The following is a 15564-nucleotide window of genomic DNA, read 5'->3' as shown; positions in this document are numbered from 1 at the left end:
CGTCGTCGGTCAGGCACGTCGTTCTCTACTGCCTATAGTTTTGGTATCATTGTACAGCCCGCTGTCCGACCCTGCTTTGGTTTATCTCTTGGACTCTAATTCACGTCCGCAACAAGGAAATATGCCGTCAGACACTGCCAGTATCATATCGTCAGCTCCAACTACAGGCAATGGCGATGTGCCTCGTAAGCGCTTTTTACTCAGATTTTCAAAAGAGGAAGAGGTGCAGGTTAGGAGGAGAATTGACTCGTATCTGATGCCGCTGATAACTACCCTGTTCGTACTTGCCTTCCTTGATCGATCAAATATTGGAAATGCTCGTATAGCTGGTTTACAGGAATCTTTCAACATGTCTTCAAATCAATTCGACTGGCTTCTAACTGCATTTTATATTTCATACATTTCTTTTGAGTGGGTTGGCTTCTTGTGGAATGTTGTGCCTGCTCATATTTACGTGACGATGTGCTTATTCGCTTGGGGACTTATTGCATCTTTGCAGTCGGTGGTGTTCAGCTACTATATTCTGCTCGTCCTTAGATTTTTACTTGGAATTGGAGAAGCCAGTTTTGGGCCTGGTGTTCCAATGTATCTTTCATTCTTTTACCAGCGCCAGGAGATGGGTTTCCGCACTGGTATCTTCATGTCGGCCGCTCCATTGTCGACTGCATTCGCTGGAATCCTGGCATACATGATTACTAGCGTAGCTGATCATACTCCTATTGATTCTTGGAGAGTTCTATTATTTGTAGAAGGTATTCCATGCATGTTGATGGCATGTATTGTTTGGAATTACCTTCCGGATCGTCCTGCTTCAGCGTACTTTTTAAGTCTAAAGGACAAGATTATTGTTCGTGCTAGACATAGACGGCGTGTTGATGTCGATGGTGAGCAGGTGAGCCATTCTGGTACGCACGGATTGAAATGGGATGAGGCATTTGAAGTTTTGCAGGACCCTAAGGTCTATGTTACTGCAGTAAGTCATAATGTCAAATATCTGATTTGAAGATGAGAAGCTAACGGCATTATCATTTAAAGGCTATGTTTTTCCTTGCCAATATTGCGTACGCATCTTTGCCGGTGTTTCTTCCGTTGATTCTCAGAGAGTAAGTTTGCCTATCAAAATAGAAGTATGAACAAATGCTTTAACTTTTCAATTTAGCATGGGATACGAGTCAATTACGGCGCAGGGTCTTTCAGCACCACCTTATTTGGTGGCATTTGTTGCGGTTTTGTTGACTACTTACCTTTCCGATAAACGCAAATCTCGTGCCGAATTCATTGTCTTCCATGCATCGATTGCATCGGCCGGATACCTTGTGTTGGCGTTATCCCGAGACACTCTCACTCGATACTGTGCAATATTCTTTGTTGCAAGTGGATTTTTTTCAGTTGTTGCTTGCGTTATTGCATGGACCGTCAACAACCAGTCTTCAGAATCTGGAAAGGGTACTGGCATGGTCATGCTCAACACTATTGGACAATGCGGTCCTCTTATTGGAACCCGCCTGTACCCCGAATCAAATGCTCCTTACTATGAGAATGGAATGATTATCTGTTCTATCTCTATGTTTATTGTTGCCCTCCTTGCAATATTGTTGAGACGCCATCTTGCATTGCTCAACCAGGAAAGCTTTGCTAGCGAGAATTATCATTTAGTCGCTGATGGCGAAAATCAAGAAGCGGTCCCTAGCATGGCCGACGATGACGAGGAGTATGAGGAAGAAGAAGAAGACGATGAGGATATCTCACGGTACGAAATCATTTCGGGCAGAGAGGCTAGAGAGTTGAGAGAAGTTCATGGTTTTGGTATTGATATCCTTGACGACGATGGAAGTGTTGATGCAATTCTTAAGAACGGAGCCAAGATGGTGGCCCGAAAGAAGATGCAGAAGTTTAAATATATGCTGTGAGATATATTTCAGAATGTTATAGATTTTTGTATTCTGTTTGGTTTATATCTGTGATTTTTTTATCATGTCAGAGCATACATAGAGACTACCCGTACATTAGGAATAAGAACAGGTTGCCGCAGTCAATTGATGTTTTGGAAATTTGCTCTCAATTGAATTTCTTATGAAGTCTTGGCTACAAATTTACGGCTGCAGTATTTGATATTAATATATGAAATGCCTATTTTCATCTGAACAATGTTTGCGGCGCCAAGTATTCGTCTGCTGGTTAGGGCTAGCAGCAGGAGTCTCTAAAATATTTTGTGCCTGAATTATCTCATAGCATATCGGAAACCAATAGTAGGGTATGGACCAAGAGTGTTGCAATATCTGGCAACTAATATTGGTCCTGACCAATAAATGATCTTTTAAAAATAGCTTGGAATCTAATTCTGGTAGAGAGGGACAACAATCTCAATTTGAGACTTCTGGGGCCGTGTCAGATACGCGAGAGGATACAATTGATATGGTGCCCTGTAGTATTTTATAAATCAAATAATCTCCAGAGTAAATTGGAAATCTAAATAAAAAAATCTTACTCCATTCTAATATAACTCATAGAATGATTCGCCCTATCAGATTTGCTTAAACGAGTTCTAGAGTTGGCAATTGAATAGCACTGATCTCTAAAGAATACAATACCTTAGCGAATGCAGCTTATCGCAAGATCACGGCCCCGGTCTTATCGTCCTTTTCTCCACTTTCCGCAACATGACTGGTAACAGTCTGAATTTTCCATCTAATATATGCCTGAGCCCATAAAAGGCGACTAACGATAAATCTACCCTACGAGCGACTGCGGCGCATCAGAAGAATTGTACCTAAACAGGTTTAGTGACTGACCTGCTGGTGTTCTAACGTACGCCACTGATTGCGTTATTGCAAATATCCCAATCGCGTGCTGCTGCGGAGAAGGCAAATAGCTCTATATTCTTCGCACCACTCTATTCACATCCGGAATTTAAAAGTATTACCAAAGAGCAAGCAAGGAAGTTTAGTTTTTATTTTTTTCTTGTTTTTTTAATGTGTCCCTACTTGTTAGCGTGTCTACTGCTCTCCCTTTTACAGTGCGCTGTCGGACATAAACTGCCCAAGCTCAATATACTAAAAATAAACTTTCGATAAGTCGGCACTTCCGGCCCTATTTAGACTGCTCTTATTTTTTTGTTTTATCAACCTCGAAGGATTTTGTTTCTTTCATGCCATCTCCACCATTTGGATTATACAATTGCGTTTCCATTGGGTTCTTCCTGAGGATTGTTCTGTATTCCTCTGGTGGGTTGCTTTATTTGCTGTCCTCTGTTATAGCTATATCGCAGAAGAATGGTCCAGTTTTGGTGTCCTTCCCCGGTGTGGGATGTGGATGACTTTAATGAATGCCACAAGTTAAGGTATAGACCCTCGTACTCCGGAGATTCCTCAGCAATCCTATGACTATCGCTCCATCTACTAATTTGTTTCTCTACAGATATTACCACTTTTGGTATCCTATAGTCGCCATCATAGTGTCGCTGATAACTTTGGTCTTGACCAGCACTGTCCGTCTTCCCAAGTTTGTTCGTAAACGCTGGGGCTCAAGTCGACGCTCTTATTCAGCACTTCTGACCGATATCATTCCGATTGATGGAGACAGCGACGACGAGAATCTCGACCCAATTTATCGTCTGAGAACTGCTGATGCTGGCGCCGATTATGACGATGTCAGCGTTGTACATCATTCTCAGCACACGGCTGCTGAGTACCGTGATGTTGAGGACGAAGCCCTTGATATAGCTCCTCGCACATCTGTAGTTGCTCATGATGAGCGTCCTGTGACATTTGTATTGAACGCTACTCCGGCTAGACGTTTTAGAACAGTACTCGAGTTAGTTGTGACATTGGTTCTGGTTGTTATTCACTGGCTTTCATTGCTCGGTATCATTCTAGTTCAGTATCCATCTCCCCGAGATGAGCGTGCTCAGCTGGTGAAAGACTGTTCTGCTAGCTCATTGGTTGCTGTAAGTATTTTTCTTTTTCTGTCTTTGATAAAGTCTGAAAGATTAATCATCTGTTATAGGGCTATCTTTTATATTTGGCTTATATCCGCATGTCGCCCAAAGTTCGGTACAACTCGCCTTTCTTACGGATCCATACCGCTCTGTTGTACTTGTTTTTGTGGGCTATAACCGTTGTCAACTTCCGGACTTCTCTCATACATCCAAGCCGTTCTTTACCTGACTTCTTGGCTGTTTTCGATTTTCTCTGTCTTTCCGCTCTTTTAACCATTGGTTCTCTTGCTCCCGTTAATGACCGTCCAGCCTACTTCGAGTCTAAAGAAGGACTTGTTCCAAACCCAGTTCCCTATTCATCAATTTTCTCTACCCTTACCTTTGGATGGGGTGATGGGATATCGATTCAGGCCTTTCGAAAGCCATTGACTATGGATGAGGTTTGGGATCTTCGAGATGACTGTCGGTCAGCTCTTATAATACCTGGATATCGTGCTGCAAAGGGCGGCCGGTCATTGCTTTTTGGACTGCTAAAGTACTATAGATTTAATCTCTTAACCGGTCTGGGCTTTTCTTTTCTGTATGCTATGTGCACGTTTGCGCCTACGATTCTTGTGCGCCAAATTTTACGATATCTTGAGGATCCGGATCGCGAGCCGGCGCATATGGCGTGGATGTATGTCTTCCTTCTTATGTTTTTCGCGTTACTTAATGCGACAATTTCGGGACAAACTTTGTGGACTTTCAGACAGACCGCTTTGCGTGCACGAGCTATTATCATTGCGGAACTGTACGCGAAAGCTCTGAAGCGTAAAGTAGGGGCTACAGTTGGCGATAGCAAAGAAGCAGCTGAGGGCAAAGCGGCAGAAGCCAAGGCCAAATTAAAAGCTAAAGCTGAAGATGCTGAAGATGCTAAGCCGGTCACTGAAGTCACCGAAGATCCTGCAGAAGTGAAGGGCGCAAAAGAAGAGCAAGTTGATCTTGGTCGCCTGATAAACTTAATGGCTGTCGATGCAAACTCTATTGCTGAAGTTATTGGGCGATTGAATCCTTTGATTAGAGGCTCACTCATGATTGTCATATCTATGGCTTTACTTTATGATACCCTGGGAGCGAGTTCGATTGCTGGAATACTGGGAATGCTTACATTGCTGCCCATCAATGTCAAATTCTCCAGAACTTTTGGTAAGATTCAGAAGGAGCTTTTGCGCGTTACCGATAGACGAATTCAGAAAACGAACGAAATCCTGCAAAGTATCAAGATCATCAAATATTTCGCGTGGGAAGAGCGTTTTTTGGCATCCTTACAAGAAGTGAGAACCGAGGAGTTGAAGACTTTGCGTAGGCGTTTTGTTGTCCTTTCTATCGCTTCTACAATTTGGCTTGGATTTCCTACTATCATCACGCTCTTGACTTTTGCATTCTATACTGTCGTAGGAAAGCACGAGCTTACTGCTTCGGTAGCTTTCAGCTCTCTATCACTTTTCAATATCATGAGAGACCCTATGGATCGTCTTGCCGAGATGATCACTAATGTTATCGAAGCGAAGACTTCTGTTGAGCGTGTGCAAAACTTTTTAGACGAGGAAGAGACCCAAAAGTATAGTCAGCTTCGTGGATTACATCGTAGCGATCCGGGAGATCCTGTGATTGGTTTCCGTGATGCTTCGTTTGCTTGGAGCGACAGCGATACTTCGTATGATTTCAAACTTCAGAATCTGAATATCACGTTTGAACCCGAGAAACTGTCTGTTATCGTTGGTCCCACTGGTTCTGGAAAGACGTCTTTGCTAATGGCACTTTTGGGCGAAATGAATTTGCTGAGAGGAAAGGTTTTCCTTCCTGGTTCTAGTTTACTCGATCAGCCTATTATTCATCGTTCGACTGGACTCGTGGAGTCTATTGCTTATTGCGCGCAACAGCCATGGCTACTTAACGACACCGTTCGTGCCAATATTCTGTTCCAGAATAAATATGACAAACGCCGTTACCAACAGGTTGTCAAATTATGCGCGCTCACTCGTGATTTTGAAATCCTCGATTCTGGCGATCAGACTTTGGTTGGAGAGAAAGGAATCTCACTTTCAGGAGGTCAGAAGCAGCGAATTTCTCTTGCGCGAGCCCTTTATTCCCCGGCTCGTCATTTGATTTTGGATGATTGTCTTTCGGCTGTCGATTCTCACACCGCTCTTCATCTATATGAGCAATGTATTACTGGTCCATTGATGAGAGGGCGAACTTGCATTCTAGTTTCACATAATGTTGCACTTACACTTACACAGGCAGATAAAGTTATTGTTTTGGAAAACGGACATGTTATAGCCGATGGCACTCCTGCAGATGTCGTAGCTCAGGGCGTTTTGGGTGCAGATGAGCTTTTGCTTAGCAGTGTCCAGACTTCGCGCGATATTTCGCGTGTTCAGTCGAATAACGATATTGCTGCCTCGGCCAAAGATGCTATTGATGCTGCACCTGTTGCCTCGACCAACGTGGAGTCTAATAAAGAAGTTAATTCGAAGGTGAATACCGCTAGTGTGGAGACTCAGCAGGTTGGAATGGTGAAGTTCCGTGTATATTATTCGTATATTAAGTCGATGGGTGGAGCCGCATACTGGACTATTATCATTTCGGTTTTGATGGCACATCAAGCTTTTGCAATTGCGCAGTCTTACTGGGTGAAAGTTTGGTCTCTTGCGATGGATTCAGTGGAGACACAGAATGCTTTCGCAGCAGCTCGCGTTCTTGCACCTGCTGTATCTTCTAACTTCTCTTCAGACGCTGAATATTTTGGTATAGCTCCTCAAAATGGAATTCAGAATGTGTTGATACCACTTCTGCCTGAAGTCCAACCTTCTCAGTTTACTGCTCGCTCCGCTGAGTTTAGCGTAGCGGCTGCTGGTGATGCCAAAGGTCCGGTATACTATCTTGCTATTTACGGCTTGATTGCAATCATTTTCATTTTCTTTTCTCTCTCACGAGAACTATTGTTCTATCTCGGTTCACTATCGGCGTCAAAGAAATTGTTCGATCGACTTTTACAATGCGTGATGCGTGCTACCCCTCGATTTTTTGATTCTACTCCGGTTGGACGAATTATTAATAGGTTCTCTAAAGATATCGAGAGTATTGACCGAGAAGTTGCTGTCGATGCTTTGGTAAGTTCTTGCTGGATTCCTTTTTATTTGTCAACTCGATACTGATACTTTGTGATCCAGGGATTGATCCATGCTATATTGTCTGTGGCAGTAATCGTTGGTGTGATTAGCGTTATCTTACCTGCATTCTTGATTGTCGGACTGTTTGTCAGTGCTCTTTTCTTCTTCATCAATTTGCTGTATCTTCAAGCTTCCCGTGAATTAAAGCGTATGGAGTCAGTTTCCAGATCACCCATCTACCAACATTTTGGTGAATCTCTCGTTGGAGTAAGCACGATTCGTGCATACGGCTACGAGCAGCGATTTATTGCAGAGAGTATGAGCAAGGTCGATACTAATTGTCGACCCACTTGGCTAATGTGGGGTCTTAACCGTTGGATGAGCTGGCGAACTGATATCTGTGGAGGTCTTGTTTCGTTCTTTGCAGGTGCCTTTGTGATGATTGCGCATAATTCTCTTGACTCTGGTCTTGCGGGTCTTATTCTCTCATATGCAATTACTTTCACACAAAACATGTTTTGGGTTGTGTTCCTTTACTCTTCAAACGAAATGAATATGAACTCCGTTGAGCGTATTGATGAGTTTTTGAATATTGAGCAGGAAGCTGATGATATTATTCCGGATAGTCGACCTCCTAAGAATTGGCCTTCTAAAGGCGCGATCCAAGTTTCTGATCTCACTTTGCGTTATGCACCCGAACTTCCGCGAGTTATAAAGGGCATTAGTTTTGAAGTTGAACCTCGCTCAAAGATCGGTATTGTTGGTCGAACAGGAGCTGGAAAATCCACGATTGCTTCTGCATTTTTCCGATTTTTGGAAGCTGATACGGGAAAGATTGTTATAGATGGAATTGATATTTCAAAGATTGGATTGCGTGATCTGCGTCAAGGGTTGACTATCATCCCTCAGGATCCAACGCTATTCACCGGGACTGTGCGTTCTAATCTGGATCCATTTGATCATTTTACTGATCGTGAGGTTTTTGGCGCATTGAAGCAAGTTCATTTAATATCAGATATTCCGGGTGAAGAGGCTGAGAGCAGTAGTCACCAAGAGACAGATGCAGAGCTCGAAGCTAGAAACATGAATGTGTTTTACAGATTAGATAGTCCAGTCACTGAAGGCGGTGGCAATTTGTCACAGGGTCAGAAGCAGCTTATGTGTTTAGCGAGATCGCTGTTGCGCTCGCCAAAGATTATTTTGCTGGATGAAGCGACTGCATCTATTGATTATAATACCGACGCACAAATTCAGGAGACTATTCGAGAAGAGTTTTCTGAGACTACAATTCTGACAAGTATGTTTTGAGGTTCTGTTTGTTCTGATTTATTAGATGCTAACTGTATTATATAGTTGCTCATCGTTTGCGATCTGTAATCGATTATGACAAGATTTTAGTCCTCGATAGCGGTTTAATCAAGGAATACGATTCTCCTCATACTCTTCTGCAGATTCCTGATTCGATATTTAGAAGTATGTGCCAAAGCAGTGGTGAATTGGAGGCGTTGGAATCACTTGCAAAACAGGCATATGATGCTAAGCAGCAGCAGCAAGTCGACTAGTACTTCAAGTCGCAGAACATGTAAAAGCAAAGAAGCTATTGGTAGTGTTGCATTTTACTTTTTGATGTCTTTATTATTTTCAACCATATTTTGCATTGGAGACAAACTTATCAAGAAAGATAAGGTATCTTAGTATACATATTTTATTATTATTATCGTCAACTGTTATCATAAAAGCATTTACTTATCGAAAATTATAAAAAGAACAGTGAAATAACAAGAACACTAACAATGCACTACCTATCTGCAGAAAGTTAGCAAAATGCAAATCAGCTTTTGTGATAATCCGATGCATATCTCCAGAGAAAAAGAAATCCTCAGCAAATGGCACAATAAACGGCAGATATTCAGCGAAAAGAGTAATCTACTGTTATCGACATTTGGCATCAGAAAATTTTTGGTATTTTGGGTTGTCATCAATCTTCAGAAGCAGAACTGATAAATTTTTTTTTCATCATTACGGTCTGAGGATACCTTCTCTGACGATAGAAGCACGAATAAAAATAGTGAATGAGCAAGTACAGACATACCTTAAATAACCGATTAGGAATTTTAAACCAGAAAAAAATCTTTATTAATCTGCAAATCAGTTAGCATCAAGTAAGATTGAGTAACGGCCAAGACACGGAAAATTAAGTTCAGATGGTAGTGCATGTTTCTTAAGGCTCATAGAAGTCACCAAAGAACTATTGTGAAAACTTTCCTCATAACAACAAACTCTTCGTGTCACTGCCATCAAAAAAGATTAAAAAACATACCATAACAGACAAAACCTACACAACTACACCAGATATAAACAATCACAGAGGTCTGTAAGAAAATCAGTCAATTATTGCTTGTGTTAGCATGCACTCAGTCCATAATCCAATATCCACAAAGTCATGTAAGCATCAAGCAGAAGACGTCATAAACGAAGAATTCCTAATTAATTTTGTGTCCTGCATATACTTCCTCAGTTGTATAAATAGTCTATAATCTTTCGTTTCCTGCTAGATGATGCTTTTTTTTTCTTTCAGAACTCCGACTTTTGACTACTGCAGAAGAAAAAATTTCGCCTTTGCTGGACAATGAGAATCTGGGTACTGAGGCTTTTAAAAAACAGGAAAAGTCATACATTAATCAGAACAGTAAGAAATATTTCGTCTACCAGATCCGGAATTAGAGAAAAATCACCACATCGACCACATTATCTAACGAGGTGAAAAAAAGGCTGGAGCAGAGAGAGTAGAAGTAGTTTGCTCAGAACGGAACCCTAACGTTAAGAATTCCGACTTGGTGATAGGGCAAAGCACGTGCTGAACAAAACCCCTTTTGGAATCATACCAGCAAGACTTCACAAAATTGCAAATAGCTGATTTCCACAGCACAGGCAAATCTTTTTTTGTAGTCATACTACATAGATTATCAAATACATCTGGTTGTTTGATGCAATCAGTCCAACACTGCTACTATAAGAGTCACCTGACCAAATTGTCGTGTCGGGAAATTATTTAACTGTCGGTGGCGAAACTTTATTTGCTTGCCGTACTATATAAGACGCGAGCCGCTCCCGGGCACATCATTATGACTACAGCGCAACCTCGATCAATTGAAGAGCGCAAAAGATCTACAGTGTTTGATTGCGTCTATATTAGTTGACGTATATTTATTAGCAAGAAACTACTTGATATTTGAGTATCGAGACAGGATTTGGTCTGAAGATATTGGATCTGATACAATATAGCACCGCTTGTAAATTACACTGAAATCGCTCCCCGTTGGTAAATAGTATAATTTCGATTTTCCGTGAGAAAACCCACGACTATTTTCGAAAACAGATAACCAGCCCACCGAGAGTGTATATAAAGTGCAATATCAAGATTGGCAGTTAAATAAGCTCATTTAACTGTAAAGCAATGTCTGTGATGTCATATCGTCCGCGAAGGCCGGCCATGAGCAAGCGACGCAGCTCAAGAGTAACACTTGCACCTGCTGCCACGCCATCGTATGAAACCGAACAGAACACTCGTGATAAGGTAAGCAGTTTGTATTTTTATCTTTGACTTCATAAGGATGGGTGTGGGTGGCATTGAAATTACGTCATGTGAGGATAGCTGACAGAGTGCGCACGTCGTGCGGCTCAAGACATTCTACGCTGCCGTAGTTTTGACATTCATCTACCAGCACCAGCTTTTCCACCATTCATAATGCTAATTAAGTTTTTTAGACTAAAGAAGTTCTAGCAGCTGCTTTTCGAGAATCGCCATTTGCCGAAAAAAATGACGTTTTTGAGATAGCCAATAGCATCGAAGCTGCCGTATATGCTTCTAATGGCGCCAACATCGGCACCGGATACAAAACTTCAATGCGTGCACATTTGATGACTTTAAAAAACAAAAATAACGACATGCGCGACCGTATATTGACGGGTGAAATTTCTCCCGACGATTTTGCTCATATGTCTTCGGCAGAGATGGCATCACGTAAACAAAAGGAAGAAGACGAGAAGTTGCAAGAAAAAAACTTACAAATGGCAATCATTCATCCGGAAGACGGACCAGCTAATATTCTGGAAATCAAGGCTAAGGATGGCCGCGACCGTGAAAAGTGGGGAATTGGGTCGAGTGCTGCCGCCATTGACTATTTTGAATCATTCAATAGCGGTGACGAGCATGAAAATTAAGAAGACGCTGCAGCGGACTATGTGGATTTTACTGTGTTATCAAGGAGTTTGGAGCTTGTTTTTGCCGGGTGTAATTGAAACTTTATATATTAATCTTATTAATGTCGTATTAATTATTAATTGACTGGGTGACAGTGCCCTTTTATTTTTACTCCTAAATCTTAAAATCTAAACATTTTCGACGTTGACGTATTAGTAACATTAATGCCATTATTTGGATCTCTGATATTTGCTTGCGCGGCTTAGGTTCGATTTATACAGAATGATGCAATCGTCTCTAGTCGATTTGCAATATTCACTTCTGCTTGCGCCGATATCTTTTCTTTTGGCTCTTTATAGTTTCTGGAGACTGCTCCTCATCAGTTGCTCCTCTTTTCAATGCCTTTCCAAGGACTTGTGGTGGTATCTGGGATACACTCGCTATTCTGCTTTCACGAGCCACTTTTGTCTGAGGCATATTTTGAGTGTTTGATCTCCACGAAAACTTGATTGGTGGAGGATTTACAGACCGTAAATGTAGAGGTTTCAACATCTCACGCGTAACCTCCAAAGCATTCTTCACTTGAATGCGCAATTTTTCTAATACCACTGCATCTTGAGAAGATGGCTTTGAGCTTACTTCGCTTTCTTTCCGTAGAATTGGCTGTGCAAGTTGTGCCTCGTAGCAGATCTTGCGTAATGCAGGTGTCAACTCAGAAGACGCGTCTGTCGAAATCGGGTACGATGCTGCTCTTCTAGTTGCTATATATAACGAAATAGTGAGTGGTTCTAGGATTTCCCAATTGCATTTCTGAATCATCTGAGGAGATGAAACAGAGGCTGAATCATGTAACTGCTTCGCTAATCCTGATCCAAATTTGATTACTAAACTTCTTAATTTCGGTATATAAATAGAGATTTCTGGACTTTGGGGAGTAGAAGCGCATCCCTCTGCTCCTAATCGAATAATACATGCTGTTTGCTCAAACTGAGTAAGATTTCCTGACAGGATAGCAGGAACGGCTGTTGAAGAAAGATACCGCAGTAGCGAGCTCGATGATACTGGGCGCTAGCAGTGATACCAGTAAGTAAATCGAATTAAGACTTCAAAATTTAAGATCATACCTACATTCAATATTTGCATAACCCATGGTAGCAGAAAATTAATGTGGCTCAAAGCAATAGCGTTACTATCGTTCAAAGTCACTGTGGTTGGAGAGTTCGCTAGTAGCCCGTCTAGCAAATCTTGAAGCATAGCCTTGCTTTCCTCGCTTTTCCCGTCTAGTGTCGGAAGAGACAGTATAAAGTAAAGCAGTCGTGCTAGAATCTGTTTGCTGTGGAGTCTCGGTAGATTCAAGACTGCGCTCTTTGCAAAGTCTTGATTTTTAGACAAAAGCTGTCTCCCAGCTGACAGGATCCATGATATCGCGACTTTTTGTGCAAATAGGTCATCATTTAATGCCACTATCGCCCAAATTTGTCTTGAAATTGCAGTTGGAAACTCCTTTGCAAGCTTGTCAAGACTCGCCTTGGTAACGGACAGTTCAGACGGAATTTGAGATTTGAGTAACCTTACTAGGACATCAATCAACGAGTTTTGATCGATTTCTGATTTCGAAGACAGTACAATTGCCGGGATAAAACGAACTGTATTCATTCGCAGCTACTCAATTGATTAGCAACCACAATTCCAACTGAGCAAAGCTACATCATATAATACCTTGACATCTTCGTCATTGCAATAGTCGATTATCCGCCTAACGGCCTTTGAAGAAATTTCGGCATTCTCGATAAATTGCCCGTATAATTTAGGAATCAGCGAGTTTGCTAATAATCGTGCTTTTGAGTCATTACCGGGTCTTGCAAATAATAATATTTCCTTAAAAGCAGCTAAGGCCTGTAATGACATTAGCAAATGTAGTACCTTATATGAGAAGCATCACTCAAAGACAAGCTATTACTCGCCTCTTCATTGGATGCCTGAGTCAATCCATGTGAAATTTCATAGAAAGAGTATATTTTCTGCACGGGATCAGAATCCTCCATATTGAATGAAATTTCCGTTAATTAGTTGCTTCATTTATAAAAGTCGGTGTCATAATATGCGTATTGAACAAAGTCCCAAATAGCGTTCAACTAGTTACCTTACTCTTGTGGTCTTCTCTAAGCACTACAGCACCCGGTAAGAGTAGAAAAAAAATCAATACGTTCATTGAATAGTGTTTTTAAACTAAATTCTGGATTTTCAGGTTATAAAATTAAAACCACAATACAATCCAAATTATCCAAACGGCCTTTAATTCTCTCATTTCTCAAATCTGCCTTTCAGCAGCTGATATACCAATACCATATTAACCTGATCAAATTTATTGAGAGAAAGACAATCATTTGTAATACATTGTTGGATATACTTCAGGCAATCTATGTGAGCTCGTGCCTGCATGACCTATAGCTCTCCCATCGCTATCAATACTATTGCTCTTGTGCCCCCAGAACATTTTCGGATGCCACTCATCTACAATATTTGCCAGGGTCTGAAGATGTCCATATGAGGCAGGTAGCATCCCCTTTGGTTTATGGAAGCCAATATAAGTGACGAAGACGGTGAACATAATCCAAAGAACAATCAAATATAAAAACTGTGGCACCATAACAATAATACCAAAAGAGTAGTCAATATACATTGTCATGCCATACATCCAGTGCATTACCGGTTTAAAGACTAGCAATAAAAAGCACGGCCAATTATCGAACGCAGCGAAGAATGGTTTATAATTTGGATTGGTGCCGGCTGCGGTCAACGCATCTCGCATGACTTTCTCATCTCTGTAGAGACTGACCAGAAGCTCAGCGCAATGTAAACCGATTGTGATGACACACTGAACCCCCATAGTAAAGCAGATATTGACCAAGAGGCTCCATTCGCTCATATATTCATATTCTGCAGGGAAATAAATACTGATCACAATAGACGGAGAAACGGATGAAGGTTCATCATCTCCTAGGTTGCCAGGTACTGGAAAAAAAGACCATAGATAACCTGATTCAGTCGCGTATGCATTCCATGTTGCTACAGAAAAAGCAATAACGAGCACTCCAAGCGTTAAGTATATGGTCCATAGCACATACTTTACCTGACGACGAGATTTGTAAGCAGACATCTGAGCAGGCTTAGGCTTTACAGCTCCTGGTTCGGAAACAGCGCTATTTGAATTCGGATAATGGACGGAAAGCATACACTTCCCTTCCTCATGCTCCACAATATTTAACTCCATTGCCACCATAGTAGTGACCAGAGGACTAGTGTCCCATGTTGGAATTCGCGTTACGATGAGGCACAATATGCATATCACCCATTGAACCAAAAATGATATACCAAGAGTGATGGGCCCTGCTTTGCTGAAAACCTGCTGTATACCATTGTCACCATGTTCCTTGTATAAATATGCTGACGCAATGATTGAAGCTGCCGAAGCGTATGACATTGCAAGTGCTGCAAAGTATATGACGTTACAGATGATCCCATTCGGGCGAGACATTTTTGTATGTTGAACTAATCTCAAATTTGAGCTGAATTCTAGTTTATCATGATACAGCATATCCCATCTCAAGCATAAGCTATGAACATAACCCAGACTTTCTGATGCAATCAAGACGACGCCATTGAGAGCTAAGGCTGTGAAATCTTTCTGTAAATTTGTCCATTTCAAGATTTTTTTTGTGCCTGGCGATAATATTCCCAAAATTATAAACGCGACTCCGACTAAAAAACTGGTAGCTAGTCCTATAAATGCCAACTGCTTCGAACCGCGACCTAGAGGGTATTTGTATACTTGCACCCTGCGAGGCAGCCTAGTATCCTCCTCGTGCTGAACGTCAACAGGCACGCCGTGGTACTCAATCGTCGTCCCATCATTTCCGCTTATACGATGCAAGTCTTTTACTGAGCTGCCGTAATGATCGCCGCCGAGCGATACTTTTTGAATTGGTACCAAGATAGTACCTGGCGGTATGACAATTGGAGTTGCATCCAGTAGTTCGTAATCTTGTCGATTAGCATCCCTAGTCCAAAATGGCATTATCAAACGACCAGACGAAGCGCAGGCAGGTCATACAGCTAGGAGTAATACGTTGAGACTGAATAAGCAAGATACAGCACACTGAGTCTTGCTGCTTCCATTGTGCGTACGAAGTGCGTGCGATTGCGATATGCACCGCATGTACATGATGTCTACGCACGCTGTTCAAAGCCATGACCGGGCTCTCTCA

The 15564-nt window shown here is 41.7% G+C and overlaps 5 protein-coding genes across 5 annotated transcripts; 3 read left to right on the top strand and 2 right to left on the bottom strand.

The window, feature by feature from the left end:
- Positions 1-121: 121 nt before the first annotated feature.
- On the top strand, positions 122-1910 carry V2V93DRAFT_325625 (major facilitator superfamily domain-containing protein; the record flags this gene model as incomplete). Its single annotated transcript, XM_066907506.1, has 3 exons — positions 122-973; positions 1036-1103; positions 1160-1910. The coding sequence occupies 3 exons, from the start codon at positions 122-124 to the stop codon at positions 1908-1910; spliced, it is 1671 nt and encodes a 556-aa protein (XP_066764902.1).
- Positions 1911-2992: 1082 nt separating this feature from the next.
- Positions 2993-8785, top strand: V2V93DRAFT_277264 (uncharacterized protein). The gene is made up of 5 exons (XM_066907188.1): positions 2993-3340; positions 3418-3946; positions 4006-7092; positions 7153-8389; positions 8446-8785. Exons 1-5 carry the CDS (start codon positions 3273-3275, stop codon positions 8652-8654), a joined length of 5130 nt encoding a protein of 1709 aa, XP_066764901.1. The 5' UTR covers positions 2993-3272; the 3' UTR covers positions 8655-8785.
- A 1437-nt stretch (positions 8786-10222) lies between these two features.
- On the top strand, positions 10223-11467 carry V2V93DRAFT_371552 (transcription factor S-II, central domain-containing protein). Its single transcript, XM_066910532.1, has 2 exons — positions 10223-10669; positions 10861-11467. Exons 1-2 carry the CDS (start codon positions 10550-10552, stop codon positions 11314-11316), a joined length of 576 nt encoding a protein of 191 aa, XP_066764900.1. The 5' UTR covers positions 10223-10549; the 3' UTR covers positions 11317-11467.
- V2V93DRAFT_371550 (uncharacterized protein) lies at positions 11420-13469 on the bottom strand. Its single transcript, XM_066910531.1, has 4 exons — positions 13261-13469; positions 13016-13192; positions 12425-12958; positions 11420-12364 (listed from the first exon to the last, which is right to left on the bottom strand). The coding sequence occupies exons 1-4, from the start codon at positions 13339-13341 to the stop codon at positions 11612-11614; spliced, it is 1545 nt and encodes a 514-aa protein (XP_066764899.1). The 5' UTR covers positions 13342-13469; the 3' UTR covers positions 11420-11611.
- A 210-nt stretch (positions 13470-13679) lies between these two features.
- Positions 13680-15374, bottom strand: V2V93DRAFT_380992 (uncharacterized protein; the record flags this gene model as incomplete). The annotated part of the gene is made up of 1 exon (XM_066912085.1): positions 13680-15374. The coding sequence occupies one exon, from the start codon at positions 15372-15374 to the stop codon at positions 13680-13682; it is 1695 nt and encodes a 564-aa protein (XP_066764898.1).
- Between the last annotated feature and the right edge of the window lie 190 nt (positions 15375-15564).

The sequence above is a fragment of the Kockiozyma suomiensis genome, assembly GCF_038497685.1.
Source record: "Kockiozyma suomiensis strain NRRL Y-17356 unplaced genomic scaffold V2V93scaffold_9, whole genome shotgun sequence".
NCBI lineage: Eukaryota > Fungi > Ascomycota > Lipomycetes > Lipomycetales > Lipomycetaceae > Kockiozyma > Kockiozyma suomiensis.
The sequence above is the reverse complement of the archived record's forward strand: the minus strand, read 5'-3'. Positions and strand labels throughout refer to the sequence as shown.